The sequence below is a fragment of the Schistocerca piceifrons genome, chromosome 1 (genome assembly GCF_021461385.2).
Source record: "Schistocerca piceifrons isolate TAMUIC-IGC-003096 chromosome 1, iqSchPice1.1, whole genome shotgun sequence".
NCBI lineage: Eukaryota > Metazoa > Arthropoda > Insecta > Orthoptera > Acrididae > Schistocerca > Schistocerca piceifrons.
Window position 1 is genome coordinate 516,552,295 of NC_060138.1, and position 26,585 is coordinate 516,578,879.

The window sequence follows — 26,585 nt, forward strand, 5'->3', positions numbered from 1 at the left end:
AAAGCTGTGAGGACAGGGTGTGAATCATGCTTGGGTAGCTCAGATGGTAGAGCACTTGCCTGCGAAAGGCATAGGTCCTGAGTTTGAGTCTCGGTCCGGCACACAGTTTTAATCTGACAGGAAGTTTCAAGTTTTGGAAAGGACCATATGCAGTCTTAGAAGTGTTGTTGCCAGTTACTCTTAAGCTCCAACTGCCCTTTCGTTCAATTGTCGTTCATGTCAATCATGTAAAGCCATTTCTGGGTAGATTTTCTGTAGTATCACAAGATGACGAGGCCGACTGAGAGGCAGACCTGCTGTTCTCAAACCCAGGAAGCAAGAATCGCAAGGTTGTAGTCCGGACTTAGAGGCTGAGGCTGAGGCATCGCCACGTTCTGAGCGATCCTGTTACAGACACCCCTGAATTCTGCGTAAACGTGTGTAGTGTGTGAGAGTGCAATGTGTATGTTTATTTCAGCCATGTGCTTATGTGAATGTGTTGTGAAAATTTAGTATTGAAGCTATTGCACGTGAGCATAAGTGAAACTAAACCTTTTATTCCACAGGTTACCACAAGAAATTCATTTATTTTATGTTCATTGTTAACTCTAGTATTTAGAACAAATTAACCATGTTCATTTTTATTCTAATGCTTGCTATGATAGCAATTCTACTAATGCTGTAGTAATAGTACCACAGAGTACAGGTGTTTTTCTTGAACCATGATCAGACATGGTAGTTCCAACAAGTAATACAAAACTTGCCCTCAAGTACAATTTGAGTGAAATCCAGCAACAGTTCAATTCTGTAAAGACACAATTGACCTAATTCGTTCTGTTGAGGGTAATGACACAATTTTGGAAATGGGTACATCTTGGTATAATAACTGGATCATAGCCAAAATGCAGGTAGAGTCTACATTTGCTAATTATGAACAAGAGATTTACTGTTTTTTAAAGCTTTTGCCACACAAAACTTTAAATTAGGCATAAACATGCCTGGTTTGATTTTGAAGGGAATATCCTTCGTATTGTATTTGGTACTTTAACTAGTTGAGAACTACTGGAAGTTAAAGGCAAAATATTAGCTCTTGAACAACAGTTCAGTACAGATACAACTAACCTCTCTAATGAAATTATCATATTAAAGAATGTGCAAAAAACCCTTACTAACCACACAGTTTTCATTGAACAGATTGTAAGGCAATTTATCTGACATTTCCACATAATTCGTAATGAAACGAACGCAAATATCCAAGAACTATTCCAAGGATTAAATTCTGTGAGTGCACACTTAGATTTAAACACTCTTTTGTTAAGGATTACTGATAGTTTATCAAATGCTAGAATTGATGCCCTTAACTTAAGAACAGCCTTAGAAAGTAGTTCAAATGATTGTTTGAGCAGTGTACTACTACGTCCAGAACAATTTTTACAGATCCTACTATCAGCTGAACAAAAGCTAGATGCTACATATACTATGATTTATCTTGTTAACTCTTACAATTTATATGCTTACTATAAGTTAACCACCACACACTCCTTAATGACTCAAGATGAATTAACTGTTATTGTTTCTATTCCCATTGCTAGATCAAAGCATAATTTTGAAATGTATAAGATTTATACTTACCCTGTGAAATGGAGACAGGCAGGTATTCATGTAAAGTATATACTGAATTATTATCTACTGATCAGCAAGGATTGATGATATTTTGTGTTCCTAAATGAAAATGATTTGCATATGTGTAAATGTAGTCATAAGTTAATTTGTCCTGAATCAGCAGTATTCGTAGACAGTAGAGTGTACAGCTGTAAGGAAGAATTGTTGAATCATCCCCCAAGAGATGATTTCCCTAGAATTTTAACGCATCTTTTATCATACATTCCATAAACGATGTTCTGAAGGTATAATTTTCTCATTTACCTCCACCGTTGATGTCACATTTACATGTAAAAACTATGATACACCTGAGCTACCCTTTACACTAAAATTGAACAATAGTGGATTAATCTCGAATGCCACACATTGTGATTTATCGTGTGAACTATTTGATATGCCTAGTGTATTGCCAACTACATTTCATGCAACTGGACATTTGCCATTAACTAGAATGTTATCTGTTTATTGCAGTGATTCATATGTATTAACATATGGAAAGCATTCCTTATCAAGTTTTTCTGAAGACAATAATTTAATTAAGGACATGCATGAAAATGTAATCTCTTCAAATAATGAGTTAAATTTCATTGAAGCAGCAAATAGAATTAAGTCCTTCAATTCATCCAGTAATGTTAATGCATACTTTATTGTCAGTATTGTGTTTTTATTGCATTTATTAATTTGTCTTTTGTAAACAGCATTTGTCATGTATGAAATTGTCATCTTGAAGGCACACTTCTCTGTACCGAACGTTACTGTGTCTGCAAACGAAATACATGTTGCAATGCCTTCTGATGCCACAAATGGTGAAATAGATTCATAAAGCCCAGGAGGTCATTTTGAGCCACCTATGATTACTCTTTTTCTCTAGGGAGTGTGATGTAAGGGTCTATGGGTTGCACACAGCCATACGGTATGGACATGCGTTCGCCAGCTGGCCTGTCTGGAATGCTTACAATTTGCTTGGTCAGTAGACTAGTGTCCGGCTGCACTGTGACGAGAGTACGCCACTGGCCACCGTCCGCAGTGCACAGTATTAACTAGCACAGCCTCTGGCGTGAATATGTATCTTTTCTTAGCTCACAATGGAGCCTTTCGGTATGACCATGATTAGCCGGTGTTAGGATGTCAGACACAGTGATGATGGGTGCGCATAGCATACGTGTTTTATAATCCTCCTTTGTTAATAAAACTGTTTAAACTTACTTCTCATGTTCGAGTATTGCCATACCTCAAGGACCCCGCTTACAAATTCTGACAAAATATTCATGTAATCATCATGCGGGGGAACAACAAACACTACCCCCTTATATGAATAAATTTTGTGAAACATGATAATTTCCCATTCATTCGTCAGTGGACCAGGCAGAAGAAAAGAAGTTAAGTAACATTCTACATGAATCGTTACATTTAGTGGAGTTGAGCTGCAATCGATGTTTGAAATGTGGAAATATGTTTAACAAGTGACTGTTTCAGGTGAATGTAAGATGAATGCCAAGCATAAACAGTCTTGAAAAATTTTCTGCTATGGACACACAGAACGAACGGATGTTGCCACATGGAAAGAGTTGGTGTAGATAAAAAGGACTAAATTCTCGCACAGCACCGTCAACCATCAGATGAGTAACAGTTTATCTTTTTAATTAAATAGTTTTGTGACAATGACAAACATTTATGTGGGAAGTTTTTATATTTTGTAATTTACCATGGCCGATAATGACAAAGTAAAAATGAGTGAGGAACCAATGGAAAACACTTTAGACCTAGGAGTAACTATCAATGAACTGTCGCCCAGTAGTAATCAAAGCATAGATCGAAGCTTTGGTGGAGAGGGTTTCAGTGAAAATGTCGCCACAAGTACTTCAATTGCACAGGTAAGAGTAGGCGGTGATGATTTGTTAATGTTATTAATGCAGCGTATGAAAGAAGTGAAGGAACAGATGAGGCAAGAAGCGAAGGAACAGATGGGACAGATTAGGCAAGAAGCAAAGGAACAGATGGGACAGATTAGGAAAGAAGTGAAGGAACGGATGGGACAGATTAGGCAAGATACTAGTAAGATAAGGGAAATCTAGGATGGTTTGGCAGCTCTAAGAATTACTGTTTATACAGGACAGGGTGGACTCAATACTTGTGTAGGAGCAGTAGAGGTAAGGTTAGAGATATTAGAAACTAATTTCACACAAGAGTTGTCCAAAAACGAGGAGAGATTCGAAAAACTAGATAAACATGTAGAAGTAGAAAATTCTAAACTCGAAGTAGAGGTTGTTCAGACTAGGAGAATCTTAGAAGAAAAAGTAGAAACTTACAAAAGGAACTCTGAGTTAAAATTTACAGACATTACCAATCAAATAAGTAATGTAGAACTGAAGTGTTATGAAAAAATAGATTTGTGTAAAAATAATATTGTAGATTTAAGTAGGAAAGTTGTAGAACTATGAGAGGGTGTAGCTCAAAGGACTTTTATTAGCAATATTAATTGTTTATGGGGTGGCATATCTTTAAAATGCTTTCCAGGAGATGGTAATTGCATCCTGCTGATTTTTTACAGCATTGTCAAGATAATTTTAGTAATGACATGACAGACAATGTTAAAATTAAATTTGTTAAGAGATTTTTGGATGGAGAAGTAATCTCATGGGCCAATCAGAATATTAATTGTACCATGTCATATGACAAATTTGAAAGCAAGTTCTTAAATAAGTTTTGGTCAGAATCTGAGCAAGCTGGGATTAAGAGTGAGTTTTTGAATGGTCGAATGTACAGGGAAGGTGAAGTGTTTTTGTGAAAACCAATTGAGGAAATTAGTACACTTAGACAAACCTTTTGATGAACTAATACAAATAGAGAGAAAAAAGGAGATTACCGAAAAGAGTACAGTGGGAGTTGATTTATGGACCAGACGACTCCGTACATCAGTTCTTGAGTTATGTAGATAAGTTGGATAGAGCCTTTGAGAGAATTGAGAGGTTAAGTAATGGCAGATTTGGCATTCAACCACCTGGGGGGTGGAATCAGAGCAGGAATCAAGGTAGGAGTGACAATGAAAATCAGAATAATAATAGTGGTTACAATAGAAGTGATAATAGATGGATCAACCATAGAAATGGGAATGGAAACAGAGGATATGACAATGGGGAGAGACCTTGGGAGAATAATAACAGACAATTGGATGGTCACCAATCAAGACCAGGCAATTTAAACCAACAGATGCCTCATTGGGAGCCTCTCAGTTTGGGGCGAGAGATAAGTACCGAAATCAGGCTAAACATTACCGGCCTAGAAACATCAAAAATAATTACAGAAGACAGAGTAATCAAAGATATTAGAGTGGAAATGACAGAACTAATGTAAGAAGAGCACATCATATTAGCAAATTACAGTTTGACAGTAAATTCTGGAAAAGTGTGAATGAAAGTGTGGAAGATAGAAGTATTAGCATCTGTAAGAATGTCAAAGAAGTTCTATTAGAAACTATTTCAAGTCTATATAATCAGTGTGGTGAAGTTTGTGAAGAAAATGTTGGTTCTGATGGTAATCTTGATGAGTTTGGATGAAGTAAATTAATGGAGGAAGAATCTATCACTGTTAAGCACTTAAGTGATGATAATTGTACTGGTGTACTTGTCAACAATTCTGATGATGATTGTAAAGATGTTGTAGAAGTGTGTAGTATTGGAGATGATAGTGTGTGTGGTAATGTTGATAGTGAAAGTGTGAGTAGTAATGATGAATGGGAGGAAGAATTAGATGGCATGTGTGAAGAATATGAGAACCAGATTGTACCAATGGAAATTGGGAAGGTATCATCAGATATGGAACATGTGAATAGACATTACAATTTAGATGTGATGCTAGAAACTTTATGGGATACTTACAAGGGTTATAGTGACAGCAACAGAGTAAAAAGGGTCATCAAGATTATTTGTGAAGAATCGCATTCCATCTGGGAAGGTAGAACCAATCAGCAGGCTTACAGTGAGATCAGTTCCGGGAAAAGTAGACAGTGTGTAAAAGAGGAATATAACATCAAGCAATCATCTGATGTAGCTCTAAGTAAAATTCAGATAAGTAAGAGAAATTGTGCAGGAAAAAATGGTATAAACAACTTGGACTTTAGAGAGATTGAGGATGATTTGTTGCATGAAGATGAGGAAAGCAGGAAGGAAAAAGTTTTAGGTTGCCCGTATATAGATATAGAAGTTGCAATTTATGAAGGAGTTTGCCTATTAGACTCAGGTAGTCCTGTTTTGTGCCATTTATGAAAAATTTAGAGACCAGATAAGACATAGTGCTGACTTTGAAGAATATCCTGTTATTGGAATCAAAATTAAGGGAGCAACTGGTAGGCATGAGAAAGTTGTAAAAAGGCAAGCCTTAATATCTTTCACCATTAATGATGTACAGTATAACCAAGGATTTTTTGTAGTACCTGAACTCAATGAAAAAATTTGTTCGGAACGAATTGGATACAAGGAGTAAATGCAGATTTTGACTGGAATAACAAAAGGTTAAGGCTTACCAACCCAAAGACAGATGCAACACATGTGACTGAACTAAGCATCCAAAATTGCATAGAGAACAATTTTCAAATTAGAAGAGTGATTTGTGCAAATGAAAAGATTGATGTTAATGCGTAAGACAATGAAGAAGAATGTAGTGAAGATAAGTATGCTGAATTAGTGGCCACCAAACTAAAAGAAGCTGTAAGTCTAGACAAAGAACAGACAGATCAATTACATAGTTTGTTGTGGGAATACAAAGATGTGTTTAATGAGAAACCTGGTAAAGTGAAAAACTATGAATGTAGACTTAAACTAAAACCTCATGAACCATTTTTCATCAAACCATATGGAGTACCCATCTCAAAAAGAAAAGCTTTGGAGGAAGAACAACAAAAGATGGAAGAGTGGGAAGTAATTGAAAGGTGCAATAGTGCATACAATAACCCGTTGGTGGTAGTTTCCAAAAGTGATGGTGGAGTAAGACTAGTGCTCGATTCAAGACATTTAAACAAATACCTTGAGTGGGAAACTGATCACCCTGAGAACATAGATGAGTTATTACATAAGTCTGAACATATAAAATACATGTCTATTTTAGATGTAACAGCTCGTTTCCATCAGGTACCATTGGAGATTTGGTCTAGAAAATATACTGCATTTTTGTATGGAGGAAGATGTTATTGCTATTGTGTTGTACCATTTGGCCTTAATGTATCAGTTGCAGAGTTTATCCGAGCATTGGATTTTGTTGTAGGAAAAGAACTGTGAAGCAAACTAATCCTTTATCTTTATGACATACTTGTAAAAGGAAAGAGTTGGGAAGAACACAGACATTTGTTGGGTGAAGTGTGTGTTACAGATTGAGACAGGGAGGGATGTCATTAAAACTAGGGAAGAATAAATTAGGAGCTAGAGAGCTCAAATTTTTAGGCCATACCATCTGAGAAGAAGGAGTCTTGCCTGATGAAGAAAAACTTGAGGCCATTGCAAAATTTCCTGCACTCAAGACTAAGAAACAACTTAAATGATCCTAAGGAATTTGCGGCTGCTACTGGAAGTTTGTCAGCAATCAATCTTTAAATGCACCATGATTGAACAACTTGTTGTAGAAGAACACCATTTGGGTATGGGACAAGGATTGTCAGGAAGCATTCGATAACATCAAGAAACAGATGTGCAATAGTAAAATGTTATACAGACCTTATCTTACAGAGCCATTTTGCATTATGACTGACAGCAGTGATTATGGACTGGGAGCTCATTTGTGCCAAGAAAATATTGTAGATGGTGCGATGGAGCATAGATCAATAGCTTTTGCAAGTAGAACTTTGCAAAAACATGAGAAGTCATATACTGTCACTGAAAAAGAATTATTAGCGGAAAGGAAAGAGAAGAAATAGTCAAGAAAGTAATGGAACAACAGGGGAAACTGAGTAAAAACAAACATGATAAGAAGTTGAAACCTACAAATTTTAAAATCGATGATCTGGTCCTGGTGAAAACATATGAAAAATCCAAGGCTATAAGTAATGAATTAAAGAAATTTTTTGACATCTTTATTGGTCCATTCAAAATTCAGACTATGCCACACCCAAATGCATACAGGTTAGTGTATCCAAAGTCTGGAAGGTTCTGTGGTCTATGTAACATAACTGAACTGAAACCCTATAAGCAAGTGTCAAACACTAAGAAAAAATAACACATCTTTGTGTCAAGTGCGTGGTGAGCAGTAGGTCTCTGAGCTATGTAGCATTCTATTTTCTTCTTTTCGGTTTCAGATGCTACATATTTTACTCATCTATAAACCTGTAATGAAGTTATCTCTTACTGAAAATACTATCCAGTTCTCTGTATTATAAGTTTTCTGTATGTAATATGACTCTTGAGTAACATTATTTGAGGAATAATTTGAAAATATAACTGTGTGCTAAATTTGACTTTCCTACAATGGTGATTGACCAGTTATTGTAGTTATACTCTGTAGAGCATGTATTTGATTTGCGGGTGCTGCTTTGAGAATTACAGGCATGCTCATGATTTTATGAATTTGCTAATGAGATGAACAAATGGACAATGGTAAAGATGTACATGTGTTACTAAATGGACAAGTTGCAGTGTGCCAAAATACATTTTGTGAAAAGTTTGTTATTACAAGATGGTGTGATGATGAGCAGTCTGTGAGTTTGTTTCATATGATAAAGAGTTAAATGAGATCTGGGGAGTCAAATATACTGTATAGTGGAATTATCTGAAATATTAATCAAAAAGAAAGGATACTTATATAGTTCATTTTTGGTTCATTGACTTTAATCTGTATATATCTAAATCTTTACACTTTAGAGATGCTTAATTTTGTGTGACTTCGTTTGTAAATATGTTAATAGTATAGGGTAATATGTGAATGCTTTCTTCATGTGACCTTAATTGTAGCCTACATGAGTACCTTGAGTAATGAGTTCATCTCTGTTCCTACCTAGAGAACTGTATCCAAGATCCTTACCTGACCTGGAAGCAAAAATTAAAAATCTGTGAAACTAATAGTGGACTGTGCTATTGTAGTGTAGAGACTGCCGTAAAAAGAGGGGTTGCAGACACAAGATGGACAGCTCAAAAGGACAGATGATTGTGAGCTGCCAATTCCTTAAGATGTGAAATGTGAACCAGTGACAGGAGTGACAGCTAAGAAAAGAAAACTTTTTTGATTTTTGGATTGCTTGTATGTATTTAGCAGCCATTCATACAAGTAATACTTGTAAGAGTGACTGGGGGGAGGGTGTGTGTATGATGGTACAGCCTTCCCCAGGACTCATGAAATGTCTGATACCACCTTTTTATATATGCATCCGGATAGTTATCATAATTCAGTGCTCCCTAAGGCCTTCTATGTGTGTATATATAATCATTCTGTCCTATTTGATAATAATAATAATAATAATAATAATAATAATAATAATAAAAAAAAACAAAAAAACCCCTTGATATTCATTGCAAAGGCATGTGGATTCTACCGGAAGGACGTGTGTTGTCATAATTATCGGTGGATTGTTGTCATTGATAAAATTATGTACATATACTAAATTAAGTAACTACTCAAGAAATTGAAGTAATAAGTCCTTAGAAATAAATAACTAGGGACTGCAGAGATGTTAGCATGAAAAATCAATGCTTCTAATTAACAAAATTGTAATCTAAAAATCCAGTAACCTTAGACCTCACTATCTTGAGAAACAGCTTAAAAGTTATTACCAAGCGATGCATTTTCATTTGTTATTTATTTTTATGTCTTCCTCTGTAATTAATATTCTTTGTAATTACATTTCTAATTAACTCTCCAATTGTTTACATCTCACAGTTTTCCATTTTCCAGAATTTGAGGCCTTATTCGTACATTCTATGTATTTAATCTGATAAAGCAAGAGCTATGGACTACCATTACATGTTAGTAACCAAATCCAAACTGTAATTAATTATGTAACTAAAATAATATGAGAGACATTATTGTAATTAAAGTTCAGAATGATTTTCTTACAGAAAACTAAAGATATTACTATAAAAGATTGTCATTGAATATTGTATTTTATACCTTATTCAGCTGTAACATCAGTTTCTTTACATTTTGTAAATTTTAATTGTGACATCAAAATTGTACAAAATTTATAATACTTTATTTTGGAAGCTATTGTTAAAATTCTATATAAAGTGATACTTTTGGAAGTCAAAGAGATCAGTGAAGTCTGTCCATGTTTTGTTTTCATGATGAGTATGCAGTTTGGATGTCAATTAATGTGAATAAATTTTGCGAAGCATGAAAATTTCCCATTCATTCGTCAATTGACCAGGCAGAAGAAACTTATGTAACATTCTACATGAATCGTTACAGGTTCTCGGTTAAGGGAATATTCTCTCAAGATCGGAAAAAGGGATGATTAACAGAAGCCTTTGACTCCAGCTACCAGCCCACTCCCTATAAATGATATTTTGCTGTGCCCCTCAATCCCCCTTTTTAGCTCATATAATTAATTGATATTCCCTTAGGAACAGACATCTGGAAGAGCATACTTTCTAGGAACAGACATCTGGAAGAGCATACTTTCTAATTTGACATGTTTGTTTTGGAAAGTTGGTTCAGCAATATTTTTTCAAGAAATACTTGTAGTCTGTATTTGACATTCAATAAAATCTATGTAGTCAGCATTCTGCTAGAAATGATCTCTGTATAATTCTTGGCAGAAGCTAATATGCATTGGACAAGATTTATTATCATAAGATTTCTTAATCATAGTTGAGACACTAAATACAATTGTGCTACGGCACCTTAGGATGTCACTTGGAACACATTATTACTTCTACTGCTGTGCAGCTGTTTTTCTTTCTGTGGTTATTTTGAAATGCAGGGTGGCTATAATTAAAGTTTTATTACTTGAATCAGTGTTGAAGGTGAAATATTTACATTTGGGTCCTCAGCTTCATAGAAATTTGATTGTTCATACTGTATGTGGCAGGATTTGCATTGTTAGTAGTGTTAGTGTCATGACATGCCATTACTGGTGTAGCGGCATCAGGTTGAAACACTAGCATCAGTGTGTATTACGACTGCAAACAGTTAACATGGGTCTGCACAAGGTGAGCAGGGCCTTACTCGTATAGCTGATTTCCAAAATAACAGCAGTAGTGCTGCTGCTCTTCATGATATTTCAATGTATTAAAGGAATATGGAGAGGTCCTCTTTCTACACCAGGGTGTTTTGGAAGTTTGAATTAACTGGCAATTGCTCCTGGCAGAGGCTGACAGCCAATTGCATCTCAAATTGTTGAAGAAGCTACTGTTACAAAGATTGAGACTGCTGGACACAATGTGTGATCTTCAAGCCATGCACAAGATGCATCGCGATAGCTCAACATTACATGGGCAGCTGAGTATTACATGTTCCACCATTGTTTTGGGCTGCAGTAGAGCAATCTCTAGGGCAGTTCCAGGCTGTCATAGAGGCAGATGGTAATCACACTGAACAACATTTGTAACATGGAACATAAACATTGGTACACAATTAACAAGTGTTACCCTCTCATTTGGAAATTAAAATGTGTTTCTTTCATTGGTTTATTCATTGTTTCTCTTCCCCATATCCTTATCAATGTTACCACAAAGATTCATTGTTCTGCAATCACTTGTTTGTCAAGGGTTCCCTGTCAAGTAATAAAAGTTTAATTATAAGCACCCAGTATTAACAAACATTTACAGAGTCCCACTATAAATTTTCAAGACATTGATTGTCAATTATGAAATGTTCTGCTGCACTTGTTGACAACTTGATTGAGATTCATATTACTGGTATCATGGACTAGAAATAACTGCATAATTCGTCATTACTGTATTTTATTGGAAGAAGGAAAGAGGAAAGAAAAGGGGAAAGGAAGATTAAAATTTAACATATATTGATGCCACAATTATTACAATGAAAGCACAAGCTTGAAATGAACAAGGAGAAAGAAATTAGACATAACATATTTAAAGGAACCACCCTGGCATGAATCTGAAATTGTTTTAGGATACCATAGAAAAGTCAAAACATTAATGGCCAAACAGAAATGTTAAGTATGGTCCTCCTGAATATCAGTTGAGTGTATTAACCATTGCAGTACCTTACTCAATGGTTTATATGGATTGACCTGTAAGCTTGAAGAACTCAGCTGGTAAGTATTTTTACTGCATTGATTCTTGTGTTATGTAAGTGTTTCTTTATAAATTAGTGAAAGTGAAACTGCCCTATACAGCCAACCTATATCATCAGGTTTAATAAACTTTTATTTGGTTAAAACATGTTCTTATACTTTAAAATTGTAGCTGTTTTAGCTTCTACATTCATATGTATATTGTACACATTATTTTTATGGGAAATTACACAAACCAAAAAAAGTTCTACATTGCCCCACTTCCCAGAACTCCTGAAGATAGACGTTGACTGTGGATGTTATATCACAGACACAGTCCCTCTGACTCTTCAGAGATGTCACTAAACCCGCCCAAAGATGTAAACAACCACGGGCAGTGCCTATTAGGTAGAGGGGCTCCGACGTTGATCAGTTCCAGTCATTCCACGAGCAAGGAGGTACATGGCTCGTGTTGTCTGTAGTTCAACCATACCTAGACGGTCAATACCATGGTTTGATCGTGTCCGCATTGTTACTTTGTGCCAGGACGGTCTCTCAACAAGGGAAGTGTCCAGGCATCTCAGAGGGAACCAAAGCGATATTGTTCGGACACGGAGCAGATACAGAGCAACAGGAACTGTTGATAATATGCCTCGCTCAGGCCATCCAAGGGCTATTACTGCAGTGGGTGACTGCTACCTACAGATTATGGCTCGGAGGAACCCTGACAGCAACGCCACCATGTTGAATAATGCTTTTCGTGCAGCCACAACACATCGTGTTACAACTCAAACTGTGCACAATAGGCTGTATGATGCGCAAATTCACTCCCAACGTCCATGTGAGGTCCATCTTAGCAACCACAACACCATGCAGTGTGGTACAGATGGGCACAACAACATGCCAAATGGACTGTTCAGTATTGGAATCATGTTCTCTTCACTGATGAGTTGTCGTATATGCATTCAACCAGACAATTGTTGGAGATGTGTTTGAAGGCAACACACTTAGGCTGAACACCTTAGACCTACTGTCCAGTGAGTGCAGCAAGGTGGAGGTTCCCTACTGTTTTGGGGTGGCATTATGTGGGGCCGCTGGTGGTCATGGAAGGCACCCTAACGGTTGTACGATATGTGAATGCCATCCTCCGACTGATAGTGCAACCGTATAGGCAGCATATTGGCGAGGCATTCGTCTTCATGGATGACAATTCGCACCTCCCATCATGCACATCTTGTGAACGACTCCCTTCAGGATAACAGCATCGCTTGACTAGAGTGGCCAGCATGTTCTCCAGACATGAACCCTATCAAACATGCCTGGGATACATTTAAAAGTGCTGTTTAAGGATGGCTTGACCCACCAACCACTCTGAGGGATCTACGCTGAATCGCCGTTGAGGAGTGGGACAATTGGACCAACAGTGCCTGAACGAACTTGTGGATAGTATGCCATGATGAATACAGGCATGCATCAGTGCAAGAGGATGTGCTACTGGGTATTAGAGTTACCAGTGAGTACAGCAATCTGGACCACCACCTCTGAAGATTTTGCTGTATGGTGGTACAACATGCAATGTGTGGTTTTCATGAGCAATAAAAAGGGCGGAAATGATGTTTATGTTGATCTCTGTTCCAATTTTCTGTACAAGTTCCAGAACACTCAGGACCAAGGTGATGCAAAACTTTTTTTGATGTGTGTATTTGTTTATGTACTGTTATTTAAGAGATATAGTTCATATGTTTTGAGCTGTTTAGGGTAGAGAGGCTAATTATATGTGGATCAAATGTGCATGATGCATTAATGCTCTGTTAATCCGATACACTATACAACAGAAGTGTAACTTTTGTATGATGTTTTACACTTGTCTAGGCAAATGCCAAGCTGGGTCTTTATCTCTGCCTTAGAAAACAACGTGCAGACAGTTCAAAATGAATTGACAGAGAATTAAGTTATCACAATTCGTTATATCTCAATGTGGTAACTGACATTTGGATTGAAAGATAGCACATCCCACAGTAGAATTGAATAAAAACAGTTGCCTAAATGTGGAGGGGTGCTTACTTATTGTTAGAGGATGCTGCTGCTTATGGAGCAGAGATTGAAAAGAAAGAAAAAGGAAACTGACTTACAATGTATCAAGGTTTGGGCATGTTACTGTGGACTTTATATACACTGATCAGGCAGAACATTATGATTACCAACTTACTATTGATGTAAACCTGTACTGGTGATTGCAGCATCACCTGGCATGGAATGGCTGCTAGTCCAGCATGCACGTGGTGCATGTAGTGTCAGTGAGCTAGCTGTCTGTGTGTAGAATGGGGAAGGCACAGGCTAAGTTTAACTGAGGACAGATTGTGATGGCCCAGAGGCTCAGCATGAGCATTTCAGAAACTGCACAACTTGTCAGATATTAGAGGAATGCTATGATGAGTGTCTTCAACAGGTGGCAAAACCAAGGTGAAACAACGTCCAGACATTGTGGGGCCAGTCAGCTACCTCTCATTACAGATGTCGCTCATTGTAGGCTGGGCAGTCTGGTAAAACAGGACAGGCAGCAAACTGTGGTGAAACTAACATTAGGCTAATGCTGGACACACAGTGAACCAAACACTTGTAATGCTGGGCCTCTGCAGCCAAAGATCTCCACATGTGCCAATGTTAACACCATGACATCAGCAACTATGACTGAAATGGGCACATGATCATCGGCACTGGCTGTTGGCACTGTGGTAGAGCATTGCATGATTTAAGGAATCCTGATACCTTTTCCGTCATGCCAATGGGAGGGTGAGAACCTGTTGTGTTCCAGATGAACAACTCCTTGACACCTGTACTGCAGGATGGAGACAAGCTGGCAGCAGCTCTAGTATGCTCTGAAGGATGGATGTAGTAGTGCTCGTGCAAGGCACTGTGATGGCCAAGGAGTATCGTACACTGGTTGTAGACCACATACACCCCTTCATGGTGATCGTGTTTCCTGATAGCAATGGCATTTTTCAATAAGATAATGAACCATGTTTCTAGGCCAGGGGTGTGATGGAGTAGTAGTAGTAGTAGTAGTAGCTTTATTCATCCGTAGATCTCTTTTTACAAGGATATAGGACATGTCAAAGTATTTACAAGTTAGATCAATTTAAAATAACTAATTCGTATACACATATATTTACAGACTTCTAGTTAGAGACAATAATTAGATTTACACAATACTTTTTTTACAAATAACTTATTAAATAATGTAATGCCAAACTGTTCACTCATATCTCACTATCAGTCACTGCACACACTATACGCACATTGTTTCATAACACTTCAAAAAAAAAAAAAAAAAAAAAAAAAAAAAAAAAAAAAAAAAAAAAAAAAAAAAAAAAAAAAAACTGGTAATCTGTGGGCCGGCCATTTTCTGTCTGTACCGCAACTTCCCATTTGCTATTCTGAAAATATTCAGAAAAACTGAGTCAGCATCCCTCCATAATGAGTGAGATGTTGAGCTCAGAGAGAGGAAGCGGTTTTAGTATTGTGCAATGCATAGCTTGGGGGTAAGTATTTCTTGAAAGGAAAAAAAAGAAGGAAAAAAAGTGAAGGTGTTATGTGGAATGTTGGATATTTTATAATAATAATAATAATTATTATTATTATTTATTTGTATAACATTTTTTATAAAACCCCTATTCTGTTTTAGCTAAGTAATCCTTCAATGTATAAAATGTATTGCATAACAGGTACTTTTTAGCTGCCTTTCTAAACAAGTGTATTTTTGCAATTTCTTTAATCTTGTTTGGTAATTTATTCTACAGTTTTATTCCTTGGTATAAAATGCTGTTAAGAGGTTTATGTTTATTTTTTCTTGGTAAATGTAAGTTGAGTCTATCTCTTGTTACATGGTCATGGACAGAGCTGTTTGTTCAGTAATTACCAATGTTATTTTTGATGTGTACAACTGACTGGTAAATGTATCCACATGGAGCAGTTAAAATCCCCAGTGTTCTGAACAGATCTTTATAACGAGCTCGACTGGTATTTTTTGTTATTATTCTTATGGCTCTTTTCTGGAGTTTGAAAATTGTGTTCATATTTTGAAAATTGTGTTCATATTTTGTGCATTTGTTCACCAAAAAAGAACGCCATAGCTAAGAATTGAGTGTACATATGAATAATATGTAACTAAAAGACACTGCATGACACTGATGATAGGATTCTAAGGGCATAACATGCTGATGACATTCTGTTGGCAAATACCTTTGTGTGTTCACACCACTTCAACTGAGAATCAATATTCATTCCTAGAATTTTTGCATTTGTTACACAGTCTGTAGAGGTGCCATCTACATTTAATTTAACATTGTAATTTTTCCTCTTCAAACTGAAATTAATTTTGATTTGAGGAACACAGTGGTGAATTCCAATTGGTGTGAGACCCTCCTCCTCCCCCCTCCTAACCCCCCCCCCCCCCTCCCAACTTGCTAGATCTGAACCTGGTCAAATAAATCTGGGATGTGGTTGAAAATGGCATCAGTTTATTGCCCCCCTCTGCAGAATTTATGGCTAGACGTACTGGCCATTAGGTATGGGGTCATAATGTTCTGGCTGACCAATGTGTGTGTGTGTGTGTGTGTGTGTGTGTGTGTGTGTGTGTGAAGTCTATGTATCCAAAAGATATAACATTGTTCCAGCTACTCACGAGCAGTATGAACCAGTAATCCTTTAACATTTAATATTCATCACAGGCAACACACACTGCATTGACAACCTACCCACCAGATGAAAGTGCAGATCAGCTAGTCAGACGGTTGCAGCATCATGTATTGAGTGAAGGAATTAGAACTCGTGAAGTTTTCACAGACAAGGATCCTCATAAAACTGGTCGTGTGACACGAGAACAATTTCGATGTGCTCTGGATATGCTGGGAGTTGCAGGAACACAACGACTATTTATGTCTGAGACTGAGATCCATTCACTAGCTGATGCTTATATAGATCCAGATAATGAGTCATACATTTGCTGGGATAGATTTGTGAATGATATTGATAAAGGTTAGTAGAATGTTATGTGCCTACACTTTTTGCTACTTGTTCTGACATGCCTCTCAAAGTATTTGTGTAGCCTGTCATATCACACTTATGGTATGATTTTTTAAATTTTTTATGACTGTTATTACAGATGTCTTACTATTTATAGACTAATATATCTAAAAACAAAGATGATGTGACTTACCAAATGAAAGTGCTGGCAGGTCGATAGACACACAAACATACACAAAAAATTCAAGCTTTCGCAACCAACGGTTGCTTCATCAGGAAAGAGGGAAGGAGAGGGAAAGACGAAAGGATGTGGGTTTTAAGGGAGAGGGTAAGGAGTCATTCCAATCGCGGGAGCGGAAAGACTTACCTTAGGGGGAAGAAAGGACAGGTATACACTCACACACACACACACACACGCATACACACACATATCCATCCGCACATACACAGACACAAGCAGACATTTGTAAAGACAAAGAGTTTGGGCAGAGATGTCAGTTGAGGCGGAAGTACAGAGGCAAAGATGTTGTTGAAAGACAGGTGAGGTATGAGCAGCGGCAACTTGAAATTAGCGGAGGTTGAGGCCTGGTGGATAACGAGAAGAGAGGATATACTGAAGGGCAAGTTCCCATCTCCGGAGTTCTGACAGGTTGATGTTAGTGGGAAGTATCCAGATAACCCGGACGGTGTAACACTGTGCCAAGATGTGCTGGCCGTGCACCAAGGCATGTTTAGCCACAGGGTGATCCTCATTACCAACAAACACTGTCTGCCTGTGTCCATTCATGCGAATGGACAGTTTGTTGCTGGTCATTCCTACATAGAAAGCTTCACAGTGTAGGCAGGTCAGTTGGTAAATCACATGGGTGCTTTCACACGTGGCTCTGCCTTTGATTGTGTACACACCTTCCGGGTTACAGGACTGGAGTAGGTGGTGGTGGGAGGGTGCATGGGACAGGTTTTACACCAGGGGCGGTTACAAGGGTAGGAGCCAGAGGGTAGGGAAGGTGGTTTGGGGTTTTCATAGGGATGAACTAAGAGGTTGCAAAGGTTAGGTGGAGGGGCCTTTGATCGTGTACACCTTCCAGGTTACAGGACTGGAGTAGGTGGTGGTGGGAGGGTGCATGGGACCGGTTTTACACCAGGGGCGGTTACAAGGGTAGGAGCCAGAGGGTAGGGAAAGTGGTTTGGGGATTTCATAGGGATGAACTAAGAGGTTACACCTAACCCTCGTAACCTCTTAGTTCATCCCTATGAAATCCCCAAACCACCTTCCATACCCTCTGGCTCCTACCCTTGTAACCGCCCCCGGTGTAAAACCTGTCCCATGCACGCTCCCACCACCACCTACTCCAGTCCTGTAACTCGGAAGGTGTACACGATCAAAGGTAGAGCCACGTGTGAAAGCACCCACTTGATTTACCAACTGACCTGCCTACACTGTGAAGCTTTCTATGTGGGAATGACCAGCAACAAACTGTCCATTCGCATGAATGGACACAGGCAGACAGTGTTTGTTGGTAATGAGGATCACCCTGTGGCTAAACATGCCTTGGTGCACGGCCAGCACATCTTGGCACAGTGTTACACCGTCCGGGTTATCAGGATACTTCCCACTAACATCAACCTGTCAGAACTCCGGAGATGGGAATTTGCCCTTCAGTATATCCTCTCTTCTCGTTATCCACCAGGCCTCAACCTCCGCTAATTTCAAGTTGCTGCCGCTCATACCTCACCTGTCTTTCAACAACATCTTTGCCTCTGTACTTCCGCCTCGACTGACATCTCTGCCCAAACTCTTTGTCTTTACAAATGTCTGCTTGTGTCTGTGTATGTGCGGATGGATATGTGTGTGTATGTGTGTGTGTGTGTGTGTGTGTGTGTGTGTGTGTGTGTGTGTGTGAGTGTATACCTGTCCTGTTTTCCCCATAAGGTAAGTCTTTCTGCTCCCGGGATTGGAATGACTCCTTATCCTCTCCCTTAAAACCCACATCCTTTTGTCTTTCCCTCTCCTTCCCTCTTTCCTGATGAAGCAACTGTTGGTTGCGAAAGCTTGAATTTTTTGTGTATGTTTGTGTTTGTTTGTGTGTCTATCGACCTGCCAGCACTTTCGTTTGGTAAGTCACATCATCTTTGTTTTTTGATATATTTTTCCCATGTGGAATGTTTCCCTCTATTATATTCATATTTATGGGCTAATTTTGATTTTGCATTCTTTGCGTACATTATGTACAATGAATGTAATTCTAATGTAATAGTTAAAACAATACAAAATTAAGTGAGCGTCTTAGCCCAATAGAGGTGAAACAGGCTTTACTATGCATGTGGAACAAAATCTGGGATGGAAGCTGCTTCTCTGATGCATAGTGGGAAAATGGGATACTGGAAGAGGACCACCACAAATAATAAATATTAGGCTGGGCTCTTTACTGTAGAGGAATTACTTCTTATGAAGACTAACAATGATTAAAATTCCATGGGGAACACTATTCTGTTGAGGGAATTTGTCTGTTTATGTGTCATGGACTCAGTACTGAAAGTAGTAATACTTAATGATAGAGGACCACAGCAGTATGAAGAAACATACACAAAATTTCCATTTTGTAGTCAGTGGATGATGTTATGTCTCCTGGCCATATCATTTCTGTAGCCTTATGCTTTGTTTTATACCTGTTATGCAGTACCCTCTCTTTCTTTAAGGGTTTCTTTATGATGACTGTATACTGTGGAGGGTCCTTTCCATTATGAACTGTTACACTGCATTCATATCTATCCAGTACATGGTCAACTGTTCTTTTAAACTTGAGCCACAGTTCCTCTACCACTGCATTCATATCTATCCAGTACATGGTCAACTGTTCTTTTAAACTTGAGCCACAGTTCCTCTACATTATTCTGTACTGAACTTTAACTTTCAAGTTCCTCATTGAGATATGACACTATAGCTTCTTTATCTACTTTACTGCGTGCAGCTCATGGTGTAATGGTTAACGTCACTGCTTCAATGTCACAGGGTCCCGGGTCATGGGTTTGCTTCCCAGCTGGGTCAGAGATTTTCTTTGCTCAAGGACTGGGTATTTGCGTTGTTTTAATCATTTCATCTCACCATCATCCTAAGATGTGCAAGTTGCCAAAGTGGCACCAAATAGAGAGACTTGCACCAGGTGGCCCAACAATCCCAGACATGGTCTCCTGGTGAATGGAAATGTCCATAATACAATAATACCATATGATCATTTCATTTCATCTAGTTTAGTGAACATATAAATATTTCTACTTGGTTTAGTTGCCTTTGTAGTTCAGTAATCATTGTTACTACAGCTGACCCAAGGCCACTAATATCAGTTTTGATGTGGGCATCTTTGAAGAAGCCTGATTTATTAGTTGCCATTGCATCTAATATACTTCTAACGTAAGTGGGGTTCTAAATCATCTGTTCTATGTTGTTTTCAGAGAAGACATTTAGTAATGTTTCACTTGATATCTGGGCACGGCCACAGAACTGCATTTATCCCAATTGATTGTTCTGTGATTAAAGTCTCCTCTGATAATTACAGTATGATTGCAGAACTATTCCTTTCTCCACTCCCTTTTAGTTTTCTATATCTTTAATTCTGACATGTCTATGCCATTTCCCCCAACCCAACACCCAACCCCCAACTCCCCTGCACATCTACCATATACAGAGCTCTTAGCTTTCCCCTCTTATTAATACATGCATGATGTTTAGTCAGTAATCTCTTGTCTTGCCTATTACCCTATTTTCCACTTTTAAGCACTCAAGTTTTCAAACCTTGTCTGTCCCAACAGTCAGTCTTTCCTTCTCATCCCATCTGATAATTCTCTGCTGACCTGGGATTCTGGGCAATTTTTCTGAACTCTCCCCATGTCCTAGACCACACCAATCCTTTTCCTTCACCCCTCTACCTCTACACACTGCAAGCCACTGCACAATGAACCATGGTGGGTATTTCATGCAAATATTAGTGATTTTCTGTCCTATTCAATTCACTTATGCCCTAAAGACTTAAACTCTCTAATCTTATTCTCATGATCCCTGTCTTATTGTCTTATTCTCATGATTCCTACATGACATACACAATCAGGGCAGCAGATTGGCTGGACGGACTTTCTCTAAATCAAGGTTTCATGAGAACTGCGGAGCCTTTCTGCCAAATATTCTGATTATGTTCCCTAGCATTTCTATTACACTTTCATATTGGCTATACTGATTTCTTATGATCCTATAGTGCATATCTGAATATATTTTATATCTCTTGTCATACTTTCTAGATTAGGACTCTAAATCCTGGAACTTGAAATTGAAAACCCCCAATATTCAAACACAAAATAAAAGAATACATCACTAGTCATTTTTTCTACAATTTATTGAAATATTTGACTCAAGGATGTAAATTTTACCTAACTCTAATATTTTTTATTAGGCAGTTATTGTCTTTGCCTGTATATAAATAGCTGGTAGTGATCAGCATAAAGTTATATAATGAGTATTAGTTTGTTTTTCTAATGCATAAACAGCTCATAGTATGTTGTGAAATCAGAGAAGTACTGTAGTAGGAACTTCTGACACAGAATGTAACAGCATCACCAAATGTAGCGGGCAGAGGTAGAAGGCACCCTCTGAGTTTCCCAAGTGATCTATTATTTCCAGCTACAGTGCCCCCATTCCTCTCAGTCTGCATCACTGGGTCCTGCAATGCTGCGGACACCACTTCGCTGTTTGCGAAACAGCTTGGCACAGAATGGCTGCCTCAGCAACCCGTGCAACGCCCTGCTGTGTGTCAGTCTTGTATGGCCGCAGAGTTGTGTGGAAGTCAGGATGTGCTGGCAGCTGACTCAGTGGCCTTCGCCCCTGCCACTTCAGCACCGCCTGCTGCAAGGCGACCCATGCCACGCGTCCTTGACGGTGTGATTTGGGTCATGGCGACAACAAGCGCCCATGATCTGGCAGCTGAATCTGTGGCCCTTGCCCTGGATGTCTTCAGTGCGTACTGGGAGTCAAGACAACTGCTCGCAGTAGCAAGCCATGGAGTGGCCCGCTGCTGGCTGGCTACGGGCCCCACGTCAGCCTCAGAGGGTTGGACAAGCAGTCTGCCATGGACTGGAATGCTGGTGCTCCATCTGCTGCTGTGTGTAGCCAGTGGTGTGACATGCCCCGCTGTCCAGGAGAGCTGCCACACTTGAATGCTTTGTTAGTGAACCAGCAACTATTTAGATGCAGCTGTGTGCCTCTTTTTTGCTAAATGCGGTGCTCCACTTCACGTACTCATAAGACTTAGGTTGACCAGTGGGCCCCTTCTGCCTGTGACTTGCACCATGCAAACCACTTCGTGTACTTTTTCTGGTGGTTCTACACCCCTGGGGCCTCTATTTTAATTTGCAACTGCCGATGAGTGTAAATCACTGTAAACAGGCCTGTGCCTGGCTGTAACTTGTGCGTTCAGAAATATTGCACCAAGACTGACTTTTCCTATCCCAAACGGTAGTGCCGCTACATTCCCCCCTTCAGAAAGACACGGTCCCCGGGTCGACTTTTAACTAACTCTTAACTTGTTTGGGTCAGCACCTATGACATATTTCCTTCCTTTTAGAAAACTTAAATGTGTTCTAGTGCCCTTTAAAACATATGACATGAAACAAAACGTAAAAATTCCTTAGTGGATGACCACTGCTCAATCAACCCCTTACCTGCTCATCTCACGCCCTCGGTATCCAATCCACTGGGATGTGGACTACCCTTGGTTCCCTCTTGCAATTGGCTCTCCACCTGATCAGAATGTAAACAACACACAACAAAGTTAAGGCTGTGAAGACACTTGGCACAGAGGTGCTCACAATGATCATTATTTGCTGTTGCCTTTCCCTATAATGAGTGACATGTTGCAAAGCTGTTCGGCTGATATGTGCCCCTCTTGCTCTAAAATGAACTGGTTTGTGGATCTCAACAGACCTGGCACCAGAGTTTGATTTAACAAGGTCAGATTCTGCCTTGGCAAAAACTCTAAAGTGGCTTCTGGACAGTACAGCTGTGGCTGCGTAACATTCAATTGCGTGACTCCTGAAATTGACGCTGGCAGGTGGAAGGTTGATCCTATTATGTTACACGCTGTTCCATTGATTAAAATTCCCCTCCCCTCAAGGTCTGTATGTTTCACTTCTGCAAATACCCCCTGCTGAAAACAACTTGCTACTACTACCAAATTCTCGTAGGTCAAGAAGATCCAATGCATCCTGACCCATTGCAAGCTCAATTTTGGATCCATGATGTCCCTTGGACAGTCTATTCCTTTCCTCCTGGCTAAAAACAACTGCACTGTGCACGTGTCCGGATTGGTGCTTACCATCCTGGCTGGACATACCGTTATGTTCCCTCTTGAAAAAGACTGATGCATAACAAGAAAACAGAAAAAAACCTACAAATACTCTACTACCTTCTGGATCGCAAAGTGTATGGTACTTCATGCTGTACTCTTATCTTTCTGATTTTCTCTGTGCTTAGCACCTCTCTTCACTCTCTCTTTCTTCCTCTTTTCTTCCTGTGACATGCCTGGAATCACACCCGGATAACCCTTAAATGGCCGCAACTACCCAATGTGTACTATCATTGTTCTAGTTGGCAGCTGAAGCTTAACATTAATAGGGGATGTGGTTTCAACTACTTGGTGTGGCCCTTGATACCTCGTGATGAACTTCTTCCTTTTCTCTTTTGGTGTATAGGGGCTGGATAGCATTACCCATTGCTCTACTCTATACTGCTGTAAACTTCCTTTCCACTTCACTGCTTCTTCCTGCCTTTCCAAAGCCTTTGTATTTGCCTTTTGTACCCATTTACAAACATCCCAAATTGTTCTCTCGAATTGACATATAGATTCACCTGTTCTTCCTTTCTGAAGCTTCAGTAAATCAAATGGTGATGGCATTTTTCGCCTGTAAACTACCTCATATGGAGACAAACTTTTATTTGTATGGATTTTTTCATTGTATGCGCAGACAATATGCTTCAAATACTTGTCCCACTGATGGTGATGAGAATAATCCACATAAAAACTCAGCATCTTCCCGATTGTTCTTTGTACCCATTCTGTCCTTCTGTTGGCCTGTGGATGCAACGCACTCATCCTCACCTTCTTTACAGTCAACAATTTACACAGTTCCTTCATTAAATCCGACATGAAGTTGGTCCCTTGGTCAGTAATTATTGTCTCTGGTACACCAAATATCAAAATCTAGTTGTTTACTAATGCTTGCGCAACCATTGCTGCCTGTTGATTTGGAATAGGCACCATCTCCACATACCTCAAAAAATGGTCTATTATTGTCAGAACGAATCTGCTCCCTGTCGGTGTTCGCCTGAAGGGTCCTAAGACATCACTCCCCAACATAGAAAATGGACATGTCACTTCCAGCTATCGTTGTAGTTGTATCTATTTCCGACTCAACTCTTCTCTCTGCGCACATGGTATACAGTTCTTGACATACTGATCCACATCTACTTTCCTACCTCTCCACCAATACCTCTTCCCCACTCTACTATTCATCGCTCTACACCCTCCATGACCAGATAAGACATGATCATGTGCTTCCTTTAAAACTTCATCCTTCAGCTTCGCTGGCACTACTACCCTTGGTCCTAACTTCATTTCCCTCACAGAAGACTGTCATACATATTAAATTGTGGCTGTGTCTGATACAATTTAAAATTATTGTCAGTGTTCTGCAATTCTTGCCCTACTGCTAGGTCACAACCTATGACTTCTACTTTTGCCACCTTTCTACTCAGTGCATCCACATTACTGTGCGTCATCCCAGGCTTGTGCACCACCTCGTGGTCGAATTCACTAAGCCTCATAGCCCATCTAGTGAGTCTAGTGGATGGATCCTTCAACCCCACCAACCACTTCAATACAGTATGATCTGTCACTACCCGAAATCTTCTCCCACATGAATAACATTTAAAATATGTGATTCCATAGATTGTGCTAAGTCTCTCCCTTTCTTTTGTTGAGTAATTCCTCTCTGCTGTATTCAACTGCCTAGATGCATAGGCTACAGGATTTTCTTTCTCATCAATTTCCTGACTAAGAACACACCCTAATGCTTGATTCGATGCATTGCATGCTAGTATAAACTCCTTTTCAAAATCTGGAAACACAAGAACTGGACTGGATGTTAACACTTCTTTCAGTTTGTCAAACGCTTGCTGACACTCTTCTGTCCACTCAGATTTCACACCCTTCCATAACAATCACGTCAATGGCTGTGCTAAATCTGTAAAACCCTTCATGAACTTTTGATAGAAATTGCATATTCCAATGAATGACTGCACTTCCTTAACTGTTTTCGATTCCAAAAATCCCCTACAGCCTGTACCAACCTCAGATCTGTCCGCACTCCATCCTTACTGGTAATATGATCCAAATATTTTACTTCTTCTAATGCAAAATGACACTTGTCCAGGCTCAATGGCAAACGAGTTGCTCATAACCTCATAAAGACTTCCCTTACTGCTGTCTATGCTGCTCCATGTTACTTGAAAATACTATAATGTCATCCAAATAGACAAGACACTGCCGTGGTTTCAAACCCCTCAAGACACTGTCTAGCAACCTCTGAAATGTTGCTGGAGTGCTTTTCAAACCGAGTGGCATTCTGATGTACTGGTAATGGCCTCCAGGAGTAGAGAATGCAGGTTTTGGACGATTCTCTGGAGCCACCTCTAACTGATGATAACCACTTGTCAAATCCATCATAGAAAAGTACTGGCACTGTCCTGAGTGGTCCAAAGTCTTTGATATGTTTGGAATGGGGTATGCATCTGTTACTGTCTTCTTATTGGGGTATCGGCAGTCACAACAGAACCTGTATTTCTTAGTTCCATACAGAGATTTCTTAGGCACAACGACAATGCCCGATCCCCAGCAACTATTACTATGCTCTATAATACCGTCCACAAGCTGCTGATAAATGAAATCCTCCACAATTGGCTGCAAATACTTTGCTATTCTGTATGGTTTATGGTAAACAGGTGCTTCATTCCCCGTTGGTATCCTCTGTTGAACTAATGGAGTTGCAGGTAACAGCCCTTGCGGAAAAAACAAATCCTTAAATTCCCACAATAATTATTCCATATGCTCTCTTTCTCCTCCTTTATATGCTTAATTTTGTCATGCAATGCAGTTCTATCGGCAGTTTGTGGTTGATCACTTCGCCTACTTCTCGAACACCAGTCTTTGTCATCTGGCACATCCATATTTGCAACTAAAACTCCTTTTCTCAAACTCGTGTCTACAGTGTTAAAATTATCCATGTTCCTGGGAACTACTCGACCATCATCTCCCTCTTATATGCGTACAATACTGCATTTCACAAAACAATCCAATGGACCCAAAACTTCATTATCCTCCAATGGTTCAATAACACATACTGTACCCACTGGTAGATTCGACTCCACACTCACCCAAAGTGACTTCCTGGTGCCACCGGGCACACACTCATGCGAATTAAGCCTTAACGCTAATGTACGTGGTTCAATTGGTTTGTTCATTACATTGAATGACCCTCACAACAGCTCTACATCAACAACAGTTTCCACTAGCTGAAATAACATTCCACCAAGTTCCACAGTTCATGTCGTAGCCCTTGCTTACCCATGGTGCTACCTCCATGCATTCATCAAATTGGACTTTCCCTATGCGAAAGTTAACTGTCACTGACCACAAAGGAATCACCTCCTTATCCCCCA

The 26,585-nt window shown here is 39.2% G+C and overlaps 1 protein-coding gene across 1 annotated transcript in view; it reads left to right on the forward strand.

Moving 5' to 3' along the window:
* LOC124797979 overlaps positions 1-26,585 on the forward strand; it is a 225,771-nt gene that overhangs the window by 17,124 nt on the left and 182,062 nt on the right. The window contains exon 4 of the mRNA XM_047261158.1: positions 16,528-16,834. Coding sequence (XP_047117114.1) covers positions 16,528-16,834 — 307 coding nt within the window. The remainder of the gene's footprint in view (positions 1-16,527; positions 16,835-26,585) is intronic.